Here is a 21,295-nt window from a genome sequence, read left to right as displayed (position 1 = left end):
GACCTCACGCGTCTCCAATGGATGGCTGGCACCTGGCATGAACCCGTTTCATACGGGGTCACTCGTAAGACGCAGGTCGCGGAATTAAACTCATTTTCTCTTTTTTTTTTTGCTTCCGGGCCTTTGAACCCGAGCCCATGAACCCCTTTACAACTCTCAATGGGCTGCTCTTAGTCACTTTGTATTTTATATGATCCAATTTATTGTACTAGATTCATACAAACTTGGTCGAAAGAGACACAAGCCCATAATAGGCCCGTAAAAAGAGTTTGCACTCGTGTGACAAAGGGATCGTAGCAGAATTAGCATCGGCAAGTTATTGGCATGTAATGAGAGTCAATAGGATTAAAGGCTGTTGAGCGAGGATTCAAACATTTCTTCTTGTATCTCGGTTTCATTAGATCAAAAGAGAGAATCCACATAGACACATCCCATGTAGAACTAGGAAAATGTACTATTTATTATCTCAAGTCTCAACCCTGCAAAAGAAGTATCTCGTAAATATCTGTCCTAATGTTGAGTTCCTTGTCTCGCATCACTTCTTGTAAATCTGACATCTCTTTCGCCGACAGTACTGAACTCAGCTTCCCAAACCCATCCAGCCATAGTTTTTTCGACCTGCCACGCCCTTATGTTAGGAATGTGCTTTTTGATAATAATATGAAAAGGCTGGATTATATATATGCAAGTGTTACCATGGGCAAGCATTTATAGCTCGGAAGTAAATCCTCCTAGCTGCTGATGGATTGTGTGCGATGTCGATTTCATATGCAATGTAGCAACGCCATAGAATCACCGAGCTGTTTAGTGTATCTTGTGCCAATGCCCTTTCAAACAATCCACGGATTCTGTGTAGGGAGCCTCCTCTACTCAACTCATACGAAAGCGCAAATAGCCAAACAACTACGGATGGAGTTCTGCATGATTAACATATTAAACTAGTTTAGTATTGATATTAATACTTAAGCTAAGCATTCATTCCTACATTAGGAAGTTACTGTGAGACGGAGAGTTCATAAGAAGTTTGTGACGAAGCTTACTTGCGGGAGTAGTCATCAAACATCATTCTCAATTTATGGGATGTCATACGGTGATTACAGATGTCTACCAAAGCTCGGTAAAGCTCGGGATTGAAAGGATACAGTTGCATTCCATCTGATATGGGCTTCCACAGTTTTGACAAAGTTAGGTCGTCCTGATGCCTCTGAAGCATTCTCACGTAATAATTGAACAAGATTTCAAGTTGATGACTTTGACTTCTTCTTCCTAGAAGATTCACAATAACCACAACAAAGTCTTACGATGGGATATAATAAACAGTGCATGCATGAACCTTGTCTATAAGAGAAATTTATCTGTACAACGAAAAAAATTCTGATGCAGTCACGTATACTTAGCATGGAAATCAGTAAGAGAAACCAAGAATGAAGATCAGGGAAATAACCTGGAAGAACAGAACTGAACATGTGCTCCAGGATCTCAACAGTACGAGAAAGGTCATTCGTTAGCTCCTCAAATAGAGCTGCCGAACAAACAAGCGCTGCTGATTGATCATCTGTGACACCATGAGACCATATTGACTGTATCTTCTTAAGCTTCTCTCTGAACCCCTGGCGTGCTCTAAGGATCTGCATGCTTGAAGGCTGGGAAGTATAAGGAACATAAGCTAGACCACTTCCCAGATAGCACAGAATGTGCATAGCACGAGATGATGATTCTGTTTCTAGACTGCTGCCACAACTATTGGCTATTTCTGATTCGGCATACCATAAATATAGCAATGGAGCGTTATCCTGTAATTCCTGGAATCGAAGGGGAAATAAATTACTTAGCATGGGTAATTTTAATGTCAAGTAAAATAAAAACCAATTGCAGAAATTGAGCTCATGTATCGCCTTACTTTTTTTTTTTTGAAATGTATATCCTTACAAGTACCCCAAAAATGAAGTAAAATAAGAAAGCCTAGTCTGGCTATATCCATTAGACCATACTTCCATGTACATTACTCAGAACAAAATGCTCTTTAACAAAATATAGACTGCTAAGATCTGTCTTAAAGAAATATATCATGTGCAACAGCGGAAAGCACCAGTTTTTTAGACCGCCAAAGCATAAATTTGAATCAGAACCAAAAACATAACTAGGGTTCCTTTGAGGTTAAAAACGTGGTGGTAACATGTTAACCTAGTGTCTTATGCTAACAACATTACGGAAATCTAACCTTAGGGAGGCCACAGATAGAAGTCAGTGCCATGTCAAAGATTCGTCTTGCATGTTTCATATTTCCAGAAGCAGCTTCTCGCTGAGCATAAACTCCACAAAGTAGTAGATCCTGGTAATGGAGAAGGAATCAATTAGGTAAACCGTACAGAAGAGCAGACCACACCTACAAACTGGAAAGGAGCTTACCTGCCGGTCACTTTTCAGGAGACGTTTGGCCAAAGCTTGGCATGGGGTTGTTGCGACTTCACATGTTTTCATGTTTGTTACAAATAGCTCTTCTGCAACAAGTAGAGCTTCTTCCAAAATGTAGTTGCGAGGAAAAACATTCAGACAAAGCAAGATGGCATTGCGGAGAAACTTCATCATCTCGGTCCGCATAGATATATCATTGCTGCCACCTAAAAGAGATCCCAAGCTGAAATCGTTGGCACCATCTGATTTCGACAAAGACCCATGAACATTTCTCAAATTTTCTAGCATAGACTCTGACAATGTTTCAAGACTATTTAATTTCTCTGTCCACCACAAACTGTTGCTTGAAGTCCATGGGGAGATATGTGCACCGAAGAAATCAACGAAATGGTATACCAGAGATAACCGAGCCTCATTTGAACGTAATGAAAATAGATATCCATTTATATCTTCATATAGTACAAGACTTGAGAGTTGCTCTTCATCTTCTCTCTCGCCCATTTCATCAACACTTGAGAATTCACCTATTAAAGGATGACGCATGATGGTTAATAACCACATGGACGTTACAAAAAATTTACATAAGATTGCAAGTTATAGTAGTAAAGGTAGAGATAGCTACCGGCTTTCCTAGTAGGCATCCATTGATTTTGATCTCGAGAGACCTCTTCTTCAAACCATTTGACCCATGTTGAAGTATCTTTAACCTCATCACTGGCCGCAGCGTTGACATCAATGCCTAATAGCTTTAACATAGCTTCAGTGTCATCTTCAGGCCTGCTATCCTCGTCTTCCATTTCTTCGTCCAGGCCCTCCTGATTAACATCACCTTCTCCAGGGTTAGCTGTAGCAATACTACTGTCTTCTTTCCTATCTGACAATTGCTCTGTCCAACCTGTCCAACCGCCTACGTCATTGTCATCAGAAGATTCCTCTTTCAACATTTTTTGCCTTTGTTCCTCCTCTTTCTCCAACCACAAAGACCATCCAAAAGCTCCTTCTTCTCCAACTCTAGCACCATTACTGCTCCAAAAGTGCGCAAACAGTCTTAATTTACTCTGTTCACTTAGCAACAAAGATGGAGAAAAGATGCTATATTCCATTTCAGCTTGAAATAACGCTGTGGCCAGCTCCCGGTAACCAGCCTGCCATTCAAACCTGCAGAGGCTAACTAGCATATCCACTAGAATAAGTTCCTGCTGGATGAGAGTAGAATCCAATGGTTCAGATGTTGCATCCATCTGCATAATCCAACAAAAAAATAGTCAGACGTTACAATGACGAACTGCTAAGAAGAAGATCTCAACAATGTCAGCGACTGAAGCTAACGGGAAACACTAGAAAAAAACTAAGTTACAAAAAAGAACAGATAGACTCCACATGACTTGCGACAGTGTACAAACAAGTATTTAAGTGATACATCAACCATAAAACAAAAACCTGCCTATGTCGCTTGCTGCAAGCAGAAAAGAGTGCCTGGATTGCATAAGAATACATCTTCCTCACTTCTGATACTTTAAATCTGGAGAACTCCCCTTGAACAACACGAAGAAACTCCCTCCACAACTTGTAGCTTGAGGAATTCTGCATAAGTGCTTTTTCCCACCTACTGATCAGCACATCTGCGCTGTCTCTGCTTCGGTACGCCTTGAGAAGGGCAAGCAGCAGTTCTTCGCTATCTGGGTTCAGTTCAAAAGCCTTCTCAAGTATACTAATCTTCTTCTCCAAAGTCTGCAAGCGAACACCTTTCTGAGACTGCATACTCGAAACCTTGTCTTGAAAATCAGCAAATGCCAGCCACGCCTTCTCATCATGAGGACGTTCCCTCGTCTGTCTGTTAAACTCTCGGGTTTTATTCAGCACCTCATCCTCCCACGACGTTCCCACCACTGAAACATCTTCCTCCTCGCTTTCTTGAACAGCTTCACCTTCCTCTAGAGGAATGAAACGATCAAAGGACGAATCGACAGCATCTCTGGAAGCAGACAAACGAATACGCCTGAAATTCTTGTTTCGTTCCATGGCTGCATTCTTTGCATACCAGTATCTGTCATCAGACTTTGCTTTCCCGTCCAAAGAATTAACATCAATCTCTGCTTCAAGCATAGAGCCACGCCTATTCCTTAGATACAGCTTCATAGAACCTAACTCAGAACCTCTCTGAGAATTGTCAAGTTTATAACGAGGAACGTTCATCCTGCAATTCAACACACACTTAAAAACGCCTTTCACATACTAGAGAATCACACTATACATGTAGAGCAAAAGTACCTGTAAATGGAGCCATAAGCAAGATTATCTGGATCAGGACGAGTATCCAAGTAATAATCCTTGGCAGGCTTCGTATAGTATTCATCAGAATCCCTCTTCCGCTTCTTCTTCTTACCCCTCTTCTTCTTTACCCTGTCGTCATCAGACTCGGATCCTTCTTCTTCTTCTTCTTCTTCTTCAATCAAATTGTAAACCCTAGGCTGATTAGTTTCACGCTTACTTCTACCAGCGTCTCCTTCTTCATCTTCTTCGCTAGCCTCGACATCGGATAGGGAAGGAGCCGTCGAAGCTGCGGCGTCGATGACGGAGAGATCCGTCGTGAAGCTGGCGTTGCGAAGCCATTGAGGAGCACTTGATATAGCTGAGATCGAGGTCGCCGGAGTAGGGAAAAGGGGGAACAAGCCTGTGGTATTCTGTTCGCCGTCGCCGTTCTCTGGTGTCTTCGACATTTTCATCTACCGGAAATGAAAAACGACTGCCTTCTGTTTTTCTAGTCACTGTATCTTGTAAATGGGCCCATACATTAGTTGGGCTATATGGGCTGAATTAGTGGTTTAGTGGTTTAGTATTACTCCTAATTATTTGTTATTTTCGCCTCATATTTGTTTTTTGTTTTTTCGTTACAATTTTACTCTGTCATCATGAGGAGGGGTACGGCAAAAAAAAATCTGAAAAAAAATGAAATGCACGTGAACTACTGATATTTTTTTCTCTTCACTGATTAATCATTTCAGTTGGGATAAAATGCTCAAATAGTCTTAGTGAAGCAAAATTTATTATGTCGTGCTTTTAGTAATTCTAACATACTCTTCTGCTCTAATGAAATAAGAGATTTCTAATTTTGCGCTAACGTTTTTCCTCCTCAATTGAAAATTTAAATTTTAAATTTTAGGTATCAAATTCAAAATTTAAATTTTGAATTTTAGTAAAACTAGAAACCAAGTTGAACCAAATTACACCACTACCGAAGTACAAACTTGGTATATAACTTAGTATAACTAGGTTCTAGTTTTACCAAGTTGTACATTTGTCAAGGTACAACTTGGTAAAACTATAACCTAGTTATACAGTTTTACCAAGTTGTACAAGTACAACTCGGTGAAACTATAACCTAGTTATACAATTTTACCAAGTTACACGATAGTATAACTTGGTAAAACTGTTTTTCTGGGTTTGTAGTTTTACTTTCGTGTTCTATTTTGATATCTGCTTTTTTGGATCTTAAAAATCGAAAATACAAAAAAGTAAATCGAAGATAACAGAAAGAATAGATGGAGGAATATGCAGAGAAGAAGGAAAATGAGGCAGAAGAGGAGAAGGAGGAAAAAACGGAGATGAAAGAGGAGGAAAGGCGGCAGAGAAGGAAGATGAAGAGAAAATAGAAGAGGAGCACAAAGAAGAAGCAGAAACAGAGGGGAAGAAAGAGGAAGAGAAATAGGCCGAGGAGGAGAAAAATAACAAGAAGAAGGAGAAAAAAAGAGAAAAATGAGAAGGAAAAGAAGAACAATAGAGAGAGATAGTAGAATTGAAGAAGATAAAAGAGAATGGGAAAAAGAAACGTGGATCTATAATTTAGGAGAATGAAATTGAATTAGGTTAAATGGTATGTTCCGTAAATAAGTAAATTCATCAAGGGTCAATTGAACTTCTACTTATTTTTCGAATTAAAAATAAATGAAAAGGAAAAGAATTAAAAGAGAGGAGTATATGAGAATAGTATTTTTGGATCAAGAGTATATCAGCAATTGATTCTTTCAGTTGAGGTATATATATAACTTCTAAGGGAAAATCGCATAAAAAACCTTGAAGGTGGCAGCCACTTAGACTTTAAACATTCAAGTATTTCAAAAACACTTTAAACCTTCAAAACGACACTTTTACCAAAAGAAACCTCCAACATGGCTTACTTATACACAATACATCAAGTCAAAACGGTAACTGGTACTGTTCAAAATTGATGACGTGTCAGTTTTCTTTTTTTCTTGATTTTTTTAAAATTATTTTATTAGTGAAATAAATATTAAAAAAATTTAAAAAAATTCATTAAAAATTCAAAACAAATCATAAAAATCACTAAAAATTCACAAAAAACCAAAATATTAACCAAAAAAATTAAATTATTTTATTAATAAAATAAATATAAAAATACAAAAATATAAAAAAAATCATAAAAAATAAAAACAAATCATAAAAAGTCAATAAAATTCACAAAAATAAAATAAAAATAAAACAAATATACAAAAAATAGAAAAATTCACGAGAAAATATAAAAATTCATAAAAAATTTAAAACAAATCATTCACGAGAATCATTTGAAGACAATGCATTTTTTTAATCTGAATTAGAGTAATCATAACCGAGAGACTGGCTGCTATTTTGGATTTTTTTTTAATTTGTTATGTTCTATGTGTGTGTTGGCTGGATTTGGAAAAGTTCAGGATTGTTAAAGGGAAGAATGTGTACTAATAATAGCTTGAGGGTAGCCAGTTTATAGCACTCAATGCATGTTATTCCTTAGTCGCTTTTATAAAACCACATATAATTTTATTCTTGATTTTTGTGAATTTTTATGATTTGATTTGATTTTTTAATGATTTTTAATGTTTTATGTATTTTATACTTATTTTATTAATAAAATAATATAAATCTTGTTGTGAATCTTTTATTTTCGTAAAATTTTATGATTATTTTTATATTTATTTTATTAATGAAATAATTTTAAATATTTTTTTGAATTTTTTGAATTTTTGTGAATTTTATTGACTTTTTATGATTTTTTTTGAATTTTTTATGAATTTTTTTTGTATTTTTTATATTTTTATTATATTAATAAAAAATAAAAATAAAATTGGTGAATATTTTATTTTTTGTGAACTTTTAGTAATTTTTATGATTTGTTTTTAATTTTTTATGAATTTTTATATTTTCTTTATTTTAGTATTTATTTTATTAATAAATTAATTTAAAAACAAAAAAAACTGACACGTCATCGATTTTGAATAGTACTAGTTACCGTTTTGATTTGATGTACAAGTAAGCCAGGTTGGAGGTTTCTTTTGATAAAAGTGTTACTATGAAGGTTTAAAGTGATTATGAAATACTCTGAGGGTTTAAAGTGTAAGTGGTTGCCACCTTGGAGGTTTTTTTATGTGATTTTCTCGAACTTCTTACGTAAAATACAATAGTTTTTCATAGTTAAATAAGGGAAAATTCTTTAAAATACACAGACTAATTTTCATTTGCTAATAAAATACATGAACTATTTTGAACCATTTGCTAATTTCCGTTGCCTATTAAATACACAAACTTTTAAAATTCGCAGGTTTTACACATCGTTTTAGACGACATTAACTTCATTTAACGGTATTAACTATATTTAACGGCAGTGACGACAACGTTAGTGTTTAATTAACATGTGTTTAATGTAATTTGGTGGGAGAACGCAATTTCTCGGTTTTGGTGTAAAAATGTAATTTCCAAATTTTGGAGAGAAAACATAATTTAAAAATTTAGAGAGTAAAATGTCTTAAATAATAATTGAAAAACAATTATAAATACTATTGGGTGTCCATGGGCATGTCCATTTGGACATGGTCTCTATTGGTCTTGAACATTTGTTTAGACCATTGTCCAATATGAACCACCCATTATTATCCAAAACTGAAATGGTCCAATTGGTCGAGCCCAATTGGGCTCTCGACAGACCATTTGACAGCTCTAGCTCCTCCTCTATAGATTCCATTTTGAAGTTTCTGCGGAAGAATCGTTTCACGACAGCTGAAGCTGCGTTGATTAGTGAGCTTTCCAACAACAACTCAATCTCAAATGGTGTGAAAAGCAAGGTCTTTGATAAGAAGCAAGGCCGAGACAAGAACCAAGTTTCTGATGAATTGGTTGTCAAAGAGATACAATACGGATCCGCCACTGAGACTCATCATCAGCAAATGAATGATGTTTCTTTTCAGACAGAAAATCCCTCTGGTGTTAATAACTCATTATGGGAGGACAGGTTCACTTTCTCTGAAAGTTTAGTAGATACGGAGCTTGATTTACCCCCATGGAACCATGCTGACTCTGAGGTGTACAATATCGATCCAAGTATAAGAAGCTTTGTGAATCCAAGAAGCTCAAAACCATATAGTCATGACAAGGTTCGTAGCCAGGTATATCAGCATGACCTTGGCAAAGCATCTCCATCCCTGGAAGATGATAGTATGGCTGCGATACAAGAAGGATTTATCACCACGTCATGGCCAAGAAGCGAAGAGCGCGCTGGTGTTTCATCAGACCAATGGAAGGACTGTTCTGTTACTACTGTTTATCCGTTGTCCAAAGGAAGCATGTCAACGAAGGATGTTGGTGTGCCCGTTATAGACAAAAGGCAAGGGATGAAAAAGGTTGGCGCGTCGAGTGGTTCAAAGTTTGTTATTAATGAGCAGGAAGATGATGATGTGGAAACAGCTTTATACCGTGGAAAGTCACATTCTGGCTATGAAGCTAAGAATCTTAGCGGCTTTGAATTTTCGCTGGCTCATGATGGTGCGAGGGAAGACTTACCAAGGCTGCCGCATGTGAGAATCAAGTCAGAGGATAAATCAATGAACTATACTTCGGAAGAAAAACATGAGCGAGACGTTTTGGACGAGAAGCTGAGCAATACTGAGAACGGTTTCTTTATAGGTTCTTATCTAGATGTTCCTATTGGACAAGAAATTCATTCATCAGGTTAGTTGATAATAGTGATGGTTAAATCACTGTTGGCTAGCGTTTGTAAACACTTTCTTCTTCCTTGTAATGTGTATCTTACTTTTTCAAATGGAGTCCAAGTTTCATTCTCGTTCTTATGGTGTCATAGGGGGCAGAGTAACTGGGGGAGGAAACTGGTTATCTGTAAGTCAGGGTCTAACAGAAGATGCATCTGACTTGATTTTTGGCTTTGGCAATGGACTAGGTGATCTCGCTGAACATTCAAATGAGTATTGGGACTCTGATGAATATGATGACGATGATGATGCTGGTTACATTAGGCAACCGATTGAGGATTAGGCCTGGTTTTTGAGTCATGAAGTCGACTATCCAAGCGAAAATGATAAAGACACAGAGCCTGGAAGTGTTCCGGATACGCAGGATAAAAGTCAAACCAAGAATGATGATGAGCATTCATTTGCTGAGGAGGATTCCTATTTTCCGGTGAACAATATGTGCTATCAAAAGGCGTTGAGCCAGTAACAGCTTCAGATGATCCGATGGGTCTCTCGATGACTGAAACATACAGCAGGACCAAGGAACCTGAGTTACTAGCTCGTTATGACGGGAAATTGATGGATGCAACGGAGCTAAGTATGATGCGATCTGAACATGTATGGCAGGGACTTGTCACACATGAAAATGATCTAGTTTCTTCGATAATGGTGCTATGTTCCCAGTTTTAGCTCGTGTGAATGATTTGGTTGATGGTAGCAGGATGTCGTCTATGGCTTCATGTGTTCAATTTGTTCGGACGCTTCACTTTGGATTCTATCTTCACGGCCTCTGATTTAGCTTTCCTAGCTTTGTTCATACCTTAGTCGGGTTTTGTCTCGTGTTTTCATCGGCTAAGTTTCTCTCCATTGACATCGGAGGAAGCTTTCACATATAGGGTCATTGGTCTTGGTTCTCAAGAGCATCAAATGGCGAGGCTGTGCTCGGGAGTCATTCACACCTCGATGGATCCGTTTGATATAGGCTGCTTCTGAGGACCACTTTAGCTATTGAAGCTGTCGTGGTGGTGTGCCTGATTTTCCTTTTAGGTGCTGAGACAAGCTAGATTGGAAGTGGCGGTGCTTCCTGCCCGTCTTTTTGCAGGTATCTTAGGCGGTTTTGGCGAGTGCTTGCTCGATTTAAGATGCGGTTCAAAATGTTGTATTGCGTTTTACATACAAACAAGCTTTGGTGGCATTGGCAAGGTCCTTGGTAAGTATATTAACCCTCTCCTACGATCGTGGTATGCTTCATAGACAAATAAGGTTATTAGCTTCATGGAGATCATCGGGAACCAGACGTCAAGGGAATTTCCGGTATCCGAGGCAATGAGCAGAACTTCACTATCCTGAGAACCAACATTAATGGTTGAAAACGGCTACCGGTATCAAGGAATTTTGAACAACAAACTAGTGGAACGTGCCGAGTTTAGTGGATGGGCGAAACTAGACTTGTAATAGATTGACTTTGATGTTTTTGTTCAAAACGAGCTTGTAACCGTATCTGATTCATGTTTTAATGGGCATATTATATATATACAAGATATGAGCCCGTTGCGTTGCAACAGGTTTTGTTTGATGTTTTAATTTAATAAAAACAGTAAAATAATAAATCATTTTATTATAGTTTTATGATTGTTTTTCTGCATATGTTGTTTGAGATTTTTATAATTACAACCCGTTTTTACACATAAGTTCAAGTTAATATTTGTATTTTATAATCATGGTGCATAGATAAATTGTTATAAACTTTATATTTAGGATTAGAGAACATACTATAACTAAACATTTAAACTGAACACAAACTGAAATAAGAAATTGAATGAAAAGTAAAAAGAAATGAAATTCAATGACAACATTATATATGTTCTTATGTATTAGTTTAATGTTTTATTGAATAAGTCTTTAAAAATTTATTTTGTTAGGTTTCAAAAAAAATTCTATTTTATAAATCACTTTTTATTTACAATTTGAAACAAAAAGCAAATATTAAATACTCTTTTATAATTTTGTTTAAGATTTTAAAAAAAGGAAAATTACTGTCATATAACTTATTAAAATTATCTTCTCTATAGAATTTCAGTAAAAAAAATTGCTATCAAATAATTACTTTTAGTTAATAATAAACAAAATTAAAATTACTATTTTTACAATTCGTATCAATACTAATTTTGCACATCTTTTTTTAATTAAATAATTTTTATTATCAAGTTATCATCAAATACTCTCTTAAAAATATTATCAAATAAATTTTTACAATTCTCTTTTGGTTAGAACTGAAAAATATGATACAAATTTCTTTTGTTTAGGATATTTTTTGTAGAAAAAGGAAAACAACTATCAAATATTTTTTTACAGTTTTTTAGGATTTTAGAAAAGAAAATTAATATTACATAATCTTTTACAATTATATTTTGTCTAGGATTTAGAAAATTCAAATTTCTATCAAATAATTATTTCCATATTAACTATTTTTAAAAGTTTCCATTTTTTAAAATTCATTTTTTTCAATATCACTAATACTTTTACAAATTTTCTTGTTAATTAAATAATTTTTACTATCATTTTATCATTAATTATTAAGTACAAATTACTATTAAATAAAATTTTACAATACTTCTTGGTGAGGATTTTTTTTTTAAAGAAACAAAATCCTAATTGGTTAAGATTAGAAAATAATTTTTTTCTTAGAAATCTCTTTTATTTTGGATTTTAGGAGATGAAGAATTTATTTTCACATAATGACAGTTTTTACTAACACATTTCACAATCTAATTTTTTTAGTTGACACATGTCACAGTCATATCACGTGAAATATTTGAAGTTAATTTTGGTTTATATTTTTTTTAACACAAAATTATTAAAAAGTAAGTTAATTATAAGAAAAATAAGATTATTTTTACATTTTTATTTTATTTAGACTTTTAAAAAGAAAATTAATTATTTTATAATTAGTTTTTCTTTTAGATTTTTATACAACTATTTTATTTTTAATAAAAAAATATGTTTATTATTTATATATTTTGTCTTATACATACAAACACATATTCATCATATTCACTCATACTCATGTACGACAACAACATCAAAATTAAAAATTATGTTAGCGTCAGAAGATGTAATAAGGATAATAAAAAATTGGTTTTATCAAAAAATTAAAAGAAAATACTAAGGTAATACTTTTCATGTAAATACTATTGTGTTTTGTAAAAATAATATGTGAAAGCTTAAACCTAAATATAGATGCGAAATTTTTGTAGCTATTTTTGGTCGTAATTTTTAAACATACAATTATCTATTAAAAAATGAAAGTTTGTTACTTATAAGAAAATAATAAGAGTATTTTTATAATTTTCTTTTAATTAGGCTTTTAAAAAGTAATATTATTTATTTAAAAGTTAGTTTTTCTTCATGTTTTTATTATATAATTTATTGTACTTGTAGGATTTTACAATTCGTTTTTTTAACATTTTTTCTTAAAAGTTAATATTTATCTTTTATAATTCTCTATCTTTAGTATCTTTTAAAACAAACATTATAATAAATAATAATAATAAGACTATAATTATATTTTTATAATTAATTTTTAAGGAAAATCATTTTTATTATTTTAGTATATATTTTTTTGATTATGATATAGTTTAACCCATATCACATTTTCAAATATATAACTGACATTGTCACAATCGTGTTAATTAGCAACTTTGAAGAACCAAGTTTTTTTTATAAAATAGTAATATTAATTATAATAAGACTATTAAATAATATTTATAATTTATTTTTAAGAAAAAATATTTTTATTATTTTAGTATATATATTTTTTATTATGAGATAGTTTAACACATATTACATTTTTAAATATATAACAGACATGTGTCACAATCATGTTATAGCAATTTTGAAGAACCAAATTCAATATAATATTATATAATTATATTTTCATTAAAATTTTACAAAATAAAAATTATATAAAAAAGATTACTACTAAATATTTTTTAAAAGTTTGTTTTTACTATTAAATAATTTTCAAAAGTGTTTTTTAAATTCGTTTTTATTATCTTATTATGTATATTTTTAATCATTATATATTTAAAACATGTCACAATATTAGAAAGAAAATTATTATCAAATAATATTTTGAAATTATCTTTTGATTAGGATTTAAAAAAAAGAAAATTACTATTAAATAATATTTATACTTACTTTTTAATAAAATTTGTTTTTGTTAATATCTTAGTATATATAAAAAAATTTACTACTAAATATTTTCTTAAAAATTGTTTTTACTGTTAAATAATTTTTTTAGGTATTTTTTAATAGTTTTATTATCTTATTATATATATTTTTAATCATTATATATTTAAATACATGTCACAATATTAGTTGGAAAATTATTATCAAATAATATTTATAATTATTTTTTAATAAAATTCGTTTTTGTTAATATCTTTGTATATATATTTTAATATGAAATAAATTAACACATGTCACAATCTTAAAATATATAATCGTCATGTGTCAAGATCATGTTATTTATCAACTAGGGGTGGGCATATCGGTTTAGTTTCGGGTTCGGTTTGGGTTCGGTTTGGTTTGGTTAATTTGGGTTTTATAAAATTCAACTCAATTAAAACCAAAGTAGCTTTGGTTTGGGTTCGGTTTGGGTTTAGTTTGGTTCGGTTTAGTTCGGTTTGGTTTAGATTTAGTTTGGTTCTTTAAAAATCTATGAAACAAAAAACAATTTAAAGCTCGATGACAAAACTCTTAACCACGTCAAAGGAAGAAATACATAATAAGCAAAGAGCAGACTATTTGTAATATAATTAGCGTAACAAAGACTTGTAAGCATTCCAAAACCTATTAACTAAAAGACTATTTGCATCTACCTTTTTTTGTTTTTATTGATCCTATAATAACTTTATTACATAATTTAGAGAGTGCAAAATGGAGAAGATGAACGAAACGAGATGGCTATGATTTAGATGCTTATAGTTTTTAGGTTTTGTTTTCAATACAATATTTAGGTATTAGGATTATTTGAATCATATTTGGATTTTTTTTAAAATATATGGAAGTTAAGAAAAAATGGAAAACGAAACTTTAACTAAAATTTACAATATGTTAATATATATATTGGATTATTGGTTTGGTTCGGTTTGGTTCGGTTTGAATCCAAACCAAACCAAACCAGTCGGGTTGAGTAAAACATGAACCAATTGGGTTATGTAAAGAGCATGGTTTGGTTTGGATCGGTTTAACTTCGGTTGGTTTGGTTTGGATCGGTTCGGTTTGGTTTTTGTCCACCTTTATTATCAATTTTGAATAACTAAGTTTTATATAATAAGATAAGATATATATCTGTGATTTAGAAAAAAAAATAAATAAAGAAAACCAACCAAAGCCCATTAGAAAGCCATATGTCAACAAAAACCGACGCGGTTTATTAGGTATAATCGCGATTTATTAGGACCAATGGTGACTACTCTCCTCTGCCCTAATTGATCCTCCTTCTCGCGACTAAAGTCCAGTTATGTCATCCGAACCAGGTAGAAGCCCTCTGTCTCTCTCTGGGTATATGTATGTATTATAGATTGTTTTATGCGTTACATAAAAAGTTAAAACCTTTTTTTCTCGCAGAGTACTGCACGCGTGTGTTCTGGGACGTGGTGGATTTCCCTTTTCCTAAGGGTCTTGCTCCTGAAACGATTTACCACAGAATGAAATCAATTCTCGAGAAGATGGGTTGTATTAACCATTATCTGTCAATCATGGCTTATGTCAATAATTCGGAAACCTTCCCGGATAAAACAGCCTATGAGAAAGCCGGGATTAACATCGTTACTCAACCAGGTGAGTTATTAATCTCCTCCTGATAATAATAATGGTTTTTTTTTGGTTATAATAATAATAATAATAATAATCCTGCATGGACGTACGTCATCGTTTTATGCTACGGGACATGGCATGGTGGGATGCGGATTCGGATTTCCTCCCAAATTTTGGCAAGATTACTTTTATGGTAATCTTAAGTCAGATTGAACCGAGTTTACTCGTTTTTGTCGAAGGCCTGAGAAAGGCAGGCTACAAGGTTCGGTTAGCAGTCCCTGATGAAGATACCTCCCTATCATCATCACCCAAGCTGCTAGATAATACTGTTAGGTTCGAATCTCTTTACAAAAGCCTATTACAAGATGACATGATGACACCAATGACAAGAGAGGTTGTCGTCCCTCCTCTGTTTTATCCTCCCATCCAAACCAATCCCCCGCCTCTATATTATCCTCCCATCCAAACCACCCTCTCGCCCTCTCCTCCCAATCCCCAGATATACAACAGCCCAGGTGTCTTCTTGGACCTGCCGGAATCCCTCCTGTTGGCTTCTGATCCTTATTGTATTAGTTTCTAAATTAGAAGGTACTTGTGTTTCGATGATGAGTTCTCAATCATGGCTTATGTTGTTGATACCGTAACCTCCTTCCCGGAAGGATGGGTTGATGCTTTTACAAGTCTCGGAATCACCATCATTCCCCGACAAGGTGAGAATTAATCAATCTTTCTTACATGGTTATATATATATATCGATGTATATGTATATCTAATAAATCTAGATCGCTATACTTTCTGCAGCGGAACTAGGTGCTCGAGCTCATAAAATGTCACTGGACATTGTTTTGTGGGCGTTGGATAATACTGCCACCTATTTCCAACCAAGAGATTTGTTTGTTTTCTCTGGAAATGTCAAAGCAGGAACAGATTTCTACAATGCTCTTGAAGCTTTGCGTGATAGATATTACAATGTTCGTGTAGTACCTCATCTCGAAACGTGTTGGCCTCATCCCCATCACCAAATGTCTTTAGACCATTGGCCGAAAGAGGTGGTTGTTGGTTTTTCCCATGGAGTAGCTTCTTTGTCTAAGCAAAATTTAAAAGGTAAGCTCTCTCTACCTCCTCCTATATAACCTCAATCAAGTTTTAATTCATGAGCTAATTGTTCTCTCTCAGTGTGCGGGGTATTCGTCTTCTGGGATGTCCAGGGTTGCCCAACCGATTTATCGGTTATCCTCCAAGCTCTTCGCAAAAAAGGTTATCGTGGCAAGGTGCTTTTAATTCCTTACCTTGACATGGATTATCAAGGAGATGAGCTCTTTACGTATGATGGCTATGCCTGTGTTCCCAGTATCAAAGTCCAAGGTGAGTGAGTGAGTGTGTGAGTTCCTTGCAGTCCTGATCTGCTTTGATATATTTATAATTTATATTTTGTTTTTTTTCCAGGGGATAAATACACAAAAGTTGCTAGGATGTTGTTGGATATACTTTTCTGGGCAATGAACCATGATAATCATGCACGAAATTTGATGCTTATCTCACAGCCTTCAAAAGACATCGACATTTTTGTTCAAGCCTTGGAACGCAGATTTTTCAATGTTATCTTTAAACCCTCCCATGAGGTCGCCATTGACCACCGCTTCGAGTCGCTTTGTAAAAGCCCACCACACCCTAACTCCCAGACCCCCCTAAAGTCACCATGTCGGACGCTCACCGACTTGAGCCGAGAGCGCAAATGTAAGTTAAAATCTTTTGTCTGAGTATATTTTTCTGGCTGGCTGGCTGATTCATCTTTAATCAAATTGCATTAACTGTGTTTTGTCAGCGTGTCCGGTCCGCATCTCCTGGTTGGTAGACACTTGCCCATCTAAGCCATCTGATTTTTGTAACTTATTCAGTTCAACTCTTGAGCTTAAAGGGTATGGTGGTTTTGAGTCAGTGACAGCCTATGTTGAAAAGGGAAAGACTTCTGATGAAGTGATCAAGGTCTGCACGAAGTCAGGACTTCAGGTGAGACTCACACCTGATGGTGACGAATTCGGGAAATTCAATTTGATGGTAACGGACATGATTAACTGGACATATGCTTGTGGGCCCTATAACTTTTTGGTTATCTCCTCCAAACCCTTTAGAGATGTCTTGTGCGACAGTGTCTTTGAAGATCTTAAAAGCAGAGGATGCAATGTTCTCTTTGAGACGGTTGATTACATGCTCACGTTTGGAAGCACTCTATGGTCTGCAAAAAGCTTATCAGATGCAAGTTTCAGCGACAGCTCACAAGCGCTTGCTTAGGTAGCATTGACACTTCATTTTAGCTAAGAGCATGTTCAATGGGGAACCCCTAATTGGGTTCTTAATGAATATTTAAGTAATAAACTTAAATTAAGAACTTTTGTTAAGAGACAATGATTTTGAATGCTCCAATGGTAAAACCTAATTAAGGGTTCTTAAAACTTTACACAAGCAAACAAATTTCACTTGATTCTTCCACTCCCAAAACTTCACTTCAGTCCAGTGACTTCACTCTTTCAAAACCTGAAAGTAATGACAAGAAGGCATTGCCATAACATCACAAGTTGATAATGCCACCAACTCTTTAACTCTATACGGACTTTTATAATGACAATAAGTCCATCACAAGAAACACAAACTTAAACAAATACATTACACAACCGGAACATACAATAACATAACTTCACTATTATGAAACAGGAAATGATCAAGCATAGATACTTAAAAAGTAAACATCCCTTGTACTTGTACATAAACAGGTTTGGTTCTTAGTTGATCCAATCAAGAAAGCCAAGAGAAGCTTTCCAGTGGACTGAACCACACGGCGCAGATCAGCTCTAAAGAGTAACAGAGGAACAGCTAAAGAGAGCAGGAAGTTCAAGACAACAGCAAAAGCAGGAGCGTCTGAAGAAATGATCGCAAAGTTACTAGCTGCAAGACCAATCAGTGTGCCAGAGGCCACAAGAACATAGACAGCAGAGCCAAAGTGTTCATCTTTCATATACAAGATCAAACACTAGTGTTATAAAGTTTCAAGCTTTTACCTCCCCAAAACAATAGTTTCACGTCTTCTTCTTCATCATCGTACTCATCACCATAACCAAGCTCAACATCTCCTTTGTACCCAGGCTCACTCCCGTACCCAGATTCGTTCCCCATCGGGTCTACCTCAACCGCGAACCCAAACCCGGAAGCCTCCTTCTCTCGGCTGGAATCCCGCCGCTCTTGCCGCGATCTCCTACATTGGCCACTAAGATAAATAACAACCAGGGATATAAATGAATGAATCAATCAAGCAATACATAAAACAGTCCAGCAAGGAACACTTACGGAGTGTTGAATCGATGGAGGAGATCAACATACAGAAAGGTGAAGTGATGAATCGAGAGAGAGAAGAGATAAACTCAAAACTCTCTCAAATTATAACACGTGTCTCCTAAGAGGTGGTTCTTCCAGCCCTTATCTAATATCCACCTCTTAAGTAATTGTTGTTTTTCGTTTTTTTTTTAATTACAAATTAATCTAAGAACCTACTTAAGAGTTTCGGTTAATGGTGGTCTAATGGTTTTATGCCAAACTTAAAAAGATAAGAAGCTTTACACCATCAAGTATGAACGATGAGAGAAGAATTCAGAACTTGATCGATGCTTTAGTAAGAATCAGTGAAAAGTTATTTGAATGACTAGAACCATATTTCTTCAGTTTAAAACTAATTTATTTATATTTTTCAGAATTATTTTCTTTAAAAAAATTATCCAAAAAATTATTTCTTATTATTCTTAAACTTGAAATAAAAATTGAATTTTTTAAGATTCTTTGTTTTAAATTTAGAGATATATTAAGTGTCTTTGGAACACTTATTAATATTTTCATTATAATGAACATATTGTGGGTATTAAAATGAACACAATTTTAAAAATAAATGTATTAAAAAAGTTAAATAATTAGTTTGGATATTAAACCAGGTAAGAAAAGAATTTGGGTATTAAGAAATTAACAAAATTTAGTTAGGATATTTTTATGAAATTTTATCTTCCGGATATAGATATTAAATTGTATATTTACTAAACTATATATATATATATGAGGCTAGATTTTAGCATTAAATTCTTTAACTGATTTAGTTTCATATATTGCAGTATATTCCAAATAAATTTAATTTACATATTTATATCAAATTCAAGAAAAAATCTTAAACTACCACATTCCTAAATTCATGTTTATCTTAATCACATTAATCCTCACTTTTAAAGAGATAAATATACACTTATGATCTTAAGGTTAACTTATAGACTTAGGATTTAGAGTTTAGGGATGAGGTTTTGTAAAGTGGTGTTTAGGATTTTAATAAAAATATGAGTAAATACTTAAATATTTTTAAATTTTAAAAATAGTTTTAAAAAGAATTTCGAAAAGAAAACTTGAGAAAAAATATTGAAAGCTATAAAAAAAATTATGATTTATTTAAATAATTATTTATATTTATATATCTAAAAAACTTTTTATGTTTATGTTAATCACATTTACCCTCACTTTTAAAGAGATAAATATACACTTATAATCTTACGGTTAACTTATAGGCTTAAGATTTAGAGTTTTGGGATGAGGTTTTGTAAAGTGGGGTTTAGGATTTTAATAAATATATGAATAAATACTTAAATCTTTTTAAAATATTAAAATAGTTTTAAAAACAATTTCGAAAAGAAAACTTGAGAAAAAAAATTGAAAGCTATTAAAAAATTATTATTTATTTAAATAATTATTTATATTTATATATCTATAAAGCAAGAGTATAAAAGTTTTTTCCTTCTTTAAAGAAGAACTAGATCTTGACCCGCACGACCGTGCGTATTTTCTTTAATAGTAAAATATTTTAGATTAGGCAATAAAATATATCACTAAATTAATATGATTTGACGTTATATATTATTTAATTTTATAATTTTATAATAATATTTTTGTAACGTATAATATTATTATTATAAAATTTATATTTTTTTTATTTTTGTGACAAAATTTATTTTAAAAACATTATTATGTAACGATATTGATTTACATAATTTTTGTTTTATTTTTAAATTTGAAATATATGTGGAAACTAAATTAAGTATGAACCTACATAATAGAAAATTTGGCATATAGTTATTAATTAAACCAATTTAGTATAGTTGTTTAAATAATAAACCGAATTGCTTTTTAACTTAGGGGAATACACAGACGTTAATAATAATAAAGTCTTATGTATACAATATGAATAAAGATCAAATGTTTTATCTATGAAAGGAGGTGTAAATTAGTTGTATTACATGGTAAAAACATTTAAAGGTGTGATTTCTAAGTGGTAATGTAAAAGCCTTATTTTCGAAGGGAGAAAAAAAATAAAGGCATTTTCGTGAATAACTAAAATTTCTAGGGTGAATACGACAAAACAAAGTTCCAAAAAAAGCATAGGTTATTTTTGTGTTTAACTTAAAATTTTGAGTCATTTTTTAAAGAACCCCATTAAAAAATCACATATGAAATAAGTTATAATTTTTGTGCTAAATAGATAAGAATTTTTATTTTTAAATTAGAAATAGAAATGAATATTTCTTTTTAAAAACATCATTTAAAATACTTTTTAAAATTAATTTTTTATTATCATTAAAATACTATTAAAACTATTTTATATAATTATTATTTTTCACAATCAAAACTAAACTAAAATTTAATTTCTAATTATACTTTGTGATAATTAAAATTTTAATTAACTAATTTCGAAAATATATTTTAAAAGATTCTAAAAGATATTTGAAAGATTTTGTTAGACATTTCTTTAAGATATTTATTAATATTTCAAATAAAAATAAAGATATTAAAAGATATTATAATTAAATTATGAAAATTTAATAAATTTTCTAAGGATGGTCCAAAAAAAAAATCACACATCTAAGAAGTCATGATTTTTATTTTAATAGTATAGAAGCATTTAATGGAGGTAAACATAAATAATTGTACCTATAATGTAGTAAACTTGAAATTTCTCCCACAAA

At 32.9% G+C, this 21,295-nt stretch overlaps 3 protein-coding genes across 6 annotated transcripts; 1 reads left to right on the top strand and 2 right to left on the bottom strand.

The window, feature by feature from the left end:
- Positions 1–364: 364 nt before the first annotated feature.
- On the bottom strand, positions 365–5,251 carry LOC106435960 (nuclear exosome regulator NRDE2-like). Its single transcript, XM_048758461.1, has 9 exons — positions 4,687–5,251; positions 3,856–4,612; positions 3,038–3,656; positions 2,410–2,939; positions 2,222–2,332; positions 1,445–1,802; positions 1,041–1,266; positions 696–917; positions 365–618 (listed from the first exon to the last, which is right to left on the bottom strand). The coding sequence occupies exons 1-9, from the start codon at positions 5,139–5,141 to the stop codon at positions 474–476; spliced, it is 3,423 nt and encodes a 1,140-aa protein (XP_048614418.1). The 5' UTR covers positions 5,142–5,251; the 3' UTR covers positions 365–473.
- Positions 5,252–14,825: 9,574 nt separating this feature from the next.
- On the top strand, positions 14,826–17,704 carry LOC106435972. Its single transcript, XM_013876913.3, has 6 exons — positions 14,826–14,971; positions 15,063–15,961; positions 16,053–16,355; positions 16,428–16,616; positions 16,698–16,988; positions 17,077–17,704. Exons 2-6 carry the CDS (start codon positions 15,871–15,873, stop codon positions 17,541–17,543), a joined length of 1,341 nt encoding a protein of 446 aa, XP_013732367.2. The 5' UTR covers positions 14,826–14,971; positions 15,063–15,870; the 3' UTR covers positions 17,544–17,704.
- On the bottom strand, positions 17,613–20,151 carry LOC106435973. 4 transcript variants are annotated; one of them, XR_007323883.1, is made up of 3 exons: positions 18,594–20,140; positions 18,308–18,513; positions 17,613–17,786 (listed from the first exon to the last, which is right to left on the bottom strand). XR_007323883.1 is itself a non-coding variant. In XM_048758458.1 (3 exons), exons 2-3 carry the CDS (start codon positions 18,420–18,422, stop codon positions 17,971–17,973), a joined length of 339 nt encoding a protein of 112 aa, XP_048614415.1. In that variant the 5' UTR covers positions 18,423–18,513; positions 18,594–20,151; the 3' UTR covers positions 17,835–17,970. The 4 variants fall into 4 exon arrangements, 2 of the variants coding, with proteins under 2 accessions (XP_048614415.1, XP_048614416.1); XR_007323882.1 differs by lacking the exon at positions 17,613–17,786 and adding an exon at positions 17,835–18,167 and having other exon boundaries at positions 18,594–20,142; XM_048758458.1 differs by lacking the exon at positions 17,613–17,786 and adding an exon at positions 17,835–18,194 and having other exon boundaries at positions 18,594–20,151.
- Between the last annotated feature and the right edge of the window lie 1,144 nt (positions 20,152–21,295).

The sequence above is a fragment of the Brassica napus genome, chromosome C5 (genome assembly GCF_020379485.1).
Source record: "Brassica napus cultivar Da-Ae chromosome C5, Da-Ae, whole genome shotgun sequence".
Taxonomy (NCBI): Eukaryota; Viridiplantae; Streptophyta; class Magnoliopsida; order Brassicales; family Brassicaceae; genus Brassica; species Brassica napus.
The sequence above is the reverse complement of the archived record's forward strand: the minus strand, read 5'-3'. Positions and strand labels throughout refer to the sequence as shown.

Coding starts and splice junctions, on each gene's coding strand:
- LOC106435960 (XM_048758461.1), bottom strand. CDS start 5,141: ATGAAAATGTCGAAGACACCAGAGAACGGCGACGGCGAACAGAATACC. Junction 2,940..3,037: donor GATGCCTACTAGGAAAGCCG/GTAGCTATCTCT, acceptor ATCCTTTAATAG/GTGAATTCTCAAGTGTTGAT. Junction 918..1,040: donor TTTGATGACTACTCCCGCAA/GTAAGCTTCGTC, acceptor TTAATCATGCAG/AACTCCATCCGTAGTTGTTT.
- LOC106435972 (XM_013876913.3), top strand. CDS start 15,871: ATGGCTTATGTTGTTGATACCGTAACCTCCTTCCCGGAAGGATGGGTT. Junction 16,356..16,427: donor GTCTAAGCAAAATTTAAAAG/GTAAGCTCTCTC, acceptor GTTCTCTCTCAG/TGTGCGGGGTATTCGTCTTC. Junction 16,989..17,076: donor CTTGAGCCGAGAGCGCAAAT/GTAAGTTAAAAT, acceptor GTGTTTTGTCAG/CGTGTCCGGTCCGCATCTCC.
- LOC106435973 (XM_048758458.1), bottom strand. CDS start 18,422: ATGGGGAACGAATCTGGGTACGGGAGTGAGCCTGGGTACAAAGGAGAT. Junction 18,195..18,307: donor GAAACTATTGTTTTGGGGAG/GTAAAAGCTTGA, acceptor TTGGTCTTGCAG/CTAGTAACTTTGCGATCATT.